General features: G+C 42.2%; 1 protein-coding gene across 1 annotated transcript in view; it reads left to right on the top strand.

Moving 5' to 3' along the window:
* The window catches only part of LOC101992372 (C-type lectin domain family 2 member D11-like), a 29,869-nt gene that overhangs the window by 6,879 nt on the left and 15,920 nt on the right, over nt 1-7,070 (top strand). Inside the window, exon 2 of the mRNA XM_013354479.2 lies at nt 4,880-5,011. Coding sequence (XP_013209933.2) covers nt 4,880-5,011 — 132 coding nt within the window. The remainder of the gene's footprint in view (nt 1-4,879; nt 5,012-7,070) is intronic.

Genomic DNA, 7,070 nt, shown 5'->3' with positions numbered 1-7,070 from the left:
AAGAGAGAGAGAGAGAGAGAGAGAGAGAGAGAGAGAGAGAGAGAGAGAGAGAGAGGCTGAGACCTGCTTGCCTGTTTAGAAGAACTGTGGTTAAGTAACTATGGGCAGAGCTTGTCTCTTAAAAAACCTTATGCACCTACATAAGGACTAGGGAGTAACATAGCAGCCATAGGACTCTGGACTGGCAAGTGGACTGCCTGAGGGCATCCTGCCAAGCACACTGCTTGAATCCTAATATTTCCATGTTTTTCTTATTACAAAAAGGTGAGAAAACTAAAGGGCATAGCAAGTGTGGCAGGGATGGGGTGCTGGGTTCTTAAGACTTCTTTCTGCTGATTTGTGGGTGTTGAAATCTTGAACCTGAGAAAGCTGGGGTTCTTGCCATGTCCAAGGTTATTTCACTGCTGTCCAGGCTCTGTGGAACTGTCTGGTATCTCTTGGACCTAGCAAAGTGCTGGCAGAGCAGAGGACAAGACTAAGTTTAGGGAAATTTTTTTTCTTAGGTCCTAGTAAGTGAGGGAGGATAGGTGTAAAGCCCAGGGAAATGTGGTCGTGGCTTTGGTTGCCAATTGACAGAACTTTTCAGGAATGCATATGATCTCTTGGAAAGGAATTCATGTACACCTTTTGAAACTTTCAAGAATTCTTTGAGTTTGTGAATGCTTAAGTCTTAGGCATGAACGTTTTTACTGTTTAGCATGCATTGAGATTTACATTATACAAACAGCAGTATATTCAGGTCAGAAACAACTATGACAAATGTTTTTGCATGATAAAAAGTATATTTGAGGACGATAGTTAGGAAATCATCAAATGGGAATTTGAAATTTTTGTGCTCATGGCTATTGATAATGGTATAGTATGGTATTTACTACTCTGTCAGAGTTGGAATAGTAGCTTATGAGAACTTTATTGACTAATGTTAAGATTATATACACATGAATAACTTGCTTTGGCACACCTTAAAGCACATTCTTAGAACTTAAACATTCTTAGACCCTTACATCTTAAGCTTTGCATCTTAAAACACTTATTTAAATAAAAAAATGGTAAGAAGTTATACTGAAATCTGTTTTGTGAGTTTATCTCTTTTCTGAGTGTGGTAATGAGGTAAATTGTGTCTATACTTAGTATTGGCTCTAGTAGAATGAAGTCTGTGACCTGAATTTTACACAGATAATTAAGAAGGTTGCTGGTAAAGCCAACTGATAGAGGAAGGTCATTGGTTAATAAAGAAACTGCCTTGGCCCATTTGATAGGCCAGCCCTTAGGTGGGTGGAGTAGACAGAACAGAATGCTGGGAGGAAGAGGGAAGTGAGGAAATCGCCATGCCTCTCCTCTCTGAAGCAGACGCGATGAAGCTCTGACCCAAGATGGACGTAGGCTAGAATCTTCCTGGTAAGCTGCTGCCTCATGGCACTATACAGATTATTAGAAATGGGTTAGTCGAGGTGTGAGAATTAGCCAAGAAGAAGCTAGATATAGTGGGCCAAGCAGTGTTTGTATGAATACAGTTTGTGTATTGTTATTTCAGGGTAAAGCTAGCTGGTGGCCGGGAGCTGGGTGGCAGGAAGTGGCCCGCAGCTTCCACTACAGCTAATAGTCATCAAACTGCCTCGGTGATCTGAATAAGGATAAATTTTACCTGAGCTAATGCCTAAAAAAATGACAGACTTACTCATTGGGTGCCTGGACAACCACTCCTCAGGGTCCTCAATGGTTGTCTAGAGAAGAACTATGTCAACATCTTCTACCTTCCAGCTGGCAGAGCTAAGACTGCAAGGCCCCAGAAGGTCCCACAGGCTTCTGTGAAGTAAGGATGCATGGGAGGATTTTACCTTTGTCTTAGGCAACTTGAGGCAGTTGGTTCCCTAGTGTCATGTTGTCCATGGTCTGAAGAGTGTCTTTGCACCAGTTGAGGTAAAAGGCAGTATTTTTTCTCAGTGGTTATCACTGCCTCTTATGAAACAAGTTCCAGGTGGAAGTTCTTCTGTTAACATCTATCTTTGGAGAAAATGGGGTAGTGACAGGAGCTAACTTGTCTCTCTGTTATGAAAAGTCTTGGTAATAATTAAACTTTTTAAATGACGTATTTTCTAGCTCTCTGAGAATAGAGGGTGTCTGTGTATTGGGAACATCTGAGTTATGACTACAGTGTAGTATCTGCCTCGAGAGCTGGATTCAAGCTGAGAGGTTGTGGAAGAATGATTTACACAGCATTCTCCAGCTTGACTATAACTGGTTTTTAACTTAGCAGGTCAGATTTAGGCTTGTTAGGGACAAAGAAGTAAAGAAAAATTTTCTTTTGCAATAGCAGCTAAACAGTAAAAACTGACAATATGAACAGAACTCATTGAGACTATTTAAATCACCTTTTAAACTATAAGTACATGTGTTATTCTTGTTTCTGCCTTTCTTGTCTGCGGGGTTAGAGAGTGGAGGAGACCTTACGTGAGGAAAGGAGACACGAACACACGGCGGTCCCACGTGGGTGCACTTTAATGGGGGAGGGGAAACGACAGGTCAGGTACAGGTGTGCAGAGACGAAAGGAGAGGGGAAAGAGAGAGGAGAGAGAGAGGGGGCTCGTGGCGACCCCTGCATTTAATGGGGAACACAAGGGCATCTGGGAAAAGTGTCCTGTGCCTTTGTGGCTTCCGGTCCAGGGGAATGCTGGGAACTGTAGTTTGCAAAAGGAACAACAACATGTATTGCATACACACATACATACACATTTATATTAAACAGGAGTTGAATAAATAAAAAGCGAGAAACAATGTGTATTGATCCAGAGGCAGCTAACTTCTCCATCTCTGACTCCCACGTGGCAGACCCAGCTGCTGGTACTAAATGAAATTCAAAGCAGATTTGTTACAGGTCTAAGAGAGCAGATGTGCTACCAGGGAGTAGGGTCCTTGAGTGAAATAAATGCCTCAGTGGGCCCTGCTAAGGCGTACCATCATGCAAAGACACCGCAAGCAATAGAGGAGTTAGAGACAAAGGAAAGGTAATGGACTGTCTCTTCCTAGTGGACACTTTTAAAAGCGTAACTAAGAGTGTAAAGGCAGCTGATGACAGGTACTGACTTAAGTGCACTGGTTGTGGTGGCTGCCATGGGTGCCCCTTGTTTAGGGCTGGAGCTGGAACTGTATGAGTCTTCAGATCTTCCCAGGCCCAGTTGCCACCTCAGGCAGAGTTCCCAGGAGGAGCTGGTCACATGACCACCTTTAGTTAAAGATTGTGGTTAAGACATATGACCTGCCCTTGGTCAAGACAGTGTCCACCCACACGTTGCAAGGCTCTGAGAAACCACATGTTTTTAGAGCAGTCATGTAAACTTTAGACATGCTCAGTTAAGAACACAGACACACAAGCTGCATAAAACATACACTTAACGCAGTCAGAATCATACCCGTGTGACCACACCATTCACATACTCTTTCATACATGAAGCAGACAGGAAGCATCCTGAACATGTGCTGCCCACCTGCAGCCAGCAGGAAAGAGGGACCCCCACCCTGGATGGTAGCAGCAAGGGTGGGAACAGAGACAAAGTCAGATGAGAAAGAGGGAACCGCCACCTGGGAATGGATGGTTCACAGGACAAACAGAAGAGCGAGACATTTTGAACATGAGCATGAGATGCCTAGTGAAGCAGAATGTTCCCAGGCAGAGAGATGATCCTTCCCGGAGACAGGCTTAACCATGAGGGAAGGTGGCAAGAGGTCGCTGCAGCAGCAGGTAGGAAAGAAAGTTAGACAAGTGTAGAGAACAGGAAAATACAAGAGGCTGAACTTTCAACTATGGCTCACTGGTGGATTGTAGGCTGCTTATAAACAGTCACGTGGTTTGATATCTGAAGAAGGGGTGATTGGAGTGGGCACATTTATTGTGAAGGAGGTAGAGACAAGGCCCAGTGTCCCAGAGGTTCCGTGTGGACCACCACTCATGTTGGCCTTGGATCATCATATACAAGATCCACAGAAAGTGGGGAGTGTGTGGGCACAAGCCATAACCCCATATTGTCACATGGGAACAGGGCCCAAAGTACTCTGAATCTGAGAGACATGTGGTTTCACCCATTAATTAAGTCAGTGTGTTCTATTATAATTATGTGCGTTTTTACTAATTTATGTATTTACTAGGTTCTTTGAAATTGATCCTTACATAATCCAGGTTGGCCTCAAACTTCCTATATATCCAAGGCTCCCTCTCCAGCTTCGGCTGGTCAAGTACTGGAATTGCAGAAAAGTACCAACATGTCTGACTCACTGACTGGAGCAGGAGTTATGCAGACAGTCATGATCCACTAAGGAATCCAAACTTATGTCCTCTAGAAGAGAAACAACTACTCTTAACACCTCAGCTATCTCTCCAGGCTCTTGCAAATCTCTGCCACCCCCAACCCCCAAGGTGTTTCCCTCAGTCCTAATCAGTCTGTTTTTATCTATGGGTGGCTTTTTTTTTATCTTGATCTTTATTCTTTCTTTTTCTTGCTCTTTTATTGGCTCTTAGTTCAATACCTGAAAAACACTCAATGCCAGGTGGTGGTGGCGCACGCCTTTAATCCCAGCACTTGGGAGGCAGAGGCAGGCGGATCTCTGTGAGTTCGAGGCCAGCCTGGTCTACAAGAGCTAGTTCCAGGACAGGCTCCAAAACCACAGAGAAACCCTGTCTCGAAAAATCAAAAAAAAAAAAAAAATTCTATTTGCTTGTCTTCGACTTTTCTGTGAACTGCAGACATAATTTTTAGACCAGGACTTTCATGAAGGGCATTTTCAGTAGAGGGGTACAAGCCAAATACACAGATGATTTGGAGTAAATCTATCTTTTTCCCTGAAAGGTTCATGAGAATAATGTTCTTATATTTATATTTTTCAGGTAAAAATGTCCAAGGACAATGTCTCAGAATCGTCTCCCCCGTGTCTCCTGCTTGGCTTTACTGCTGTTATGCAGTGATCATCGTCCTCACTGGAGCTGTGATTGCACTTTCGGTGGCTCTGTCATTGTCAGGTGAGTGACATTCTCCAGATCCTGCAGTATTCTGTCCACATCCACACTGTCAGTTACACTTACTGAGCACTGTGAGCCAGGCTCTGTGTGAAGGGCAGAGAGAAAACACACTGGAAATTCCTGTTCTCTGGAAACTTAGGGTCTAGCAGGATGTTGCAGTGAAGGAATAGCACAGACTGTGGTGTACAGAGAAATCCAGGCTCAGCATCCCTGGGAAGAGGACATTCAACAACCTCTAGAGAGTTGCAGAAGACGTATGTCTAACCTTGGGAAACTATTAAAAATAGAGAACAAGAACAGCAATACACAAAGGAGGAACCTCAAGGAAATGTGAGGACAAAGAAGAGTAATATGGCCAAGAAGATACAGTACCTCTCCCAATTACCCATCATGTCAGTTCCCATGTTCAATTGAATTTTAAAAGTATTCAGTGAAAGGTTTATGAGCTGCTCAATTATAGGATTTTAGAACCACACTATTCTAACAGTGTAATAAAAGTCTTGTACTGTTGCCATCTGTGGGGGATCTTCTTTCTACTTTGGCTTATTGGTCACCAGGTTGAGAGAGAAAAGATAAAGATGGGGTGACAGAAAGTTTTGTATGCAGTCCATGAGCACAGATGGACTGTGGTAAATTTACTTTGGTAAATCAGCTCAACTTTATTCCAGAGTATAAGGAATATATAGGATTTGTGAGCCTAGGGACAAACCCTCATTAGTACAAAGTGGTATGCTCCTGTCACAAGGCATGGTATGTGGCAGTAAGGTCCTTTAACAGAGTTCCTAGCACAAATTTTCTTAGCAGGGATTTGTATCAAGGGTCAAGCTAAAGGTAAATCAGGCATCTGGTTTTAGAGAAATGCATCTGTTCAGAAACATCTTTCAGATAAGGTCTGTCTTCCAGGCCCACGGATATCCTCCAGATAAGGCTAGACAGAGAGCAGGAAGCTTTGTTTGGGAAGAAAGAAGCTCCATATAGCTCCATATTGTCAAGATTAGAGAGAAAGCTGCTAGGCTATTGATGAAGGATGCTTAAAAGAAATCCCACACTAGCTCAGAATTGAGAAAGAGATGGTTATTTATTTAGGGGTAGACTCACAAATCAATCCTCTGCTGGAATGGAGAACAGAAACCAAATCCCACAGCCAAAAAAAGAGGTTGGACACATACTTTACATAGGCATAAATAGTGTAAGAGGCCAGGCCCCAGTGGTTGGGTAACTACTGGCCATATAACTTCCTATGGCACCTCCCACTTTTTTAAAATTATTGTTTAAATAATTGAGTTCTAAGCCTACTGGAAAATTATATACGATAAGGACAAATATATTCAATAATTATCATATCCGAACTAGTTTATGTCTTGTATAATAAATAACTTGGCCAAGTCACAAGAGGAAAGTAACTACAACTATCTAGTCTTCAACCCCATCGAAGATCCGAAAAGGGAAATAATATTACTTGGGTAAGCAGAAAGTACAATCAAGCAACTTCCAAAATGTGCAACAAATAAGAAAAACAAGTGGCTACCTGGGCAATCACCCAAAGTCTCATTTGTAATGCTGAAGCAACCAACTTTGGTTAAGGCCTAGAATAACTGACAGACCATTTTCAGAGTTAGGAAATTTTTCCAAACCATCTTACATTGTCTTGGCAAGATTTGGCAGTCCTCCTTATCCTTTTCAGGATACCATGTACCTAGTCAATGTTTGAGGCATAGGCAGTTTTTTTTGTCCAAAGGCCAGTTTTGCCTAGAAGAAAACTCAAAGTGGACTGTTTTCCATGCTCAACATTCTCTCAGGAATAGATTGGTGCTGCCAGGAGCAATGGTATCTGACTTCAACAGTACCCTAAGTTATTTATATGCCATATTCTACTGCTCTTTGAAGAGGTTGAAGATTACCTATCTATGTAGAATACAATCTCTATGTATTATATATTTACCATATTGCAGTGTACATTTCTACCTCTGATTAAGATACTTACATAATGTTTGTATATTGATATATATTTACCATATTGCAATGTATATTTGTACAGTGTTTATATTTGGAGGTCATT

The sequence above is a fragment of the Microtus ochrogaster genome, unplaced genomic scaffold, assembly GCF_000317375.1.
Source record: "Microtus ochrogaster isolate Prairie Vole_2 unplaced genomic scaffold, MicOch1.0 UNK46, whole genome shotgun sequence".
Lineage (NCBI taxonomy): Eukaryota > Metazoa > Chordata > Mammalia > Rodentia > Cricetidae > Microtus > Microtus ochrogaster.
This window is presented reverse-complemented; position numbering and strand designations above follow the sequence as displayed.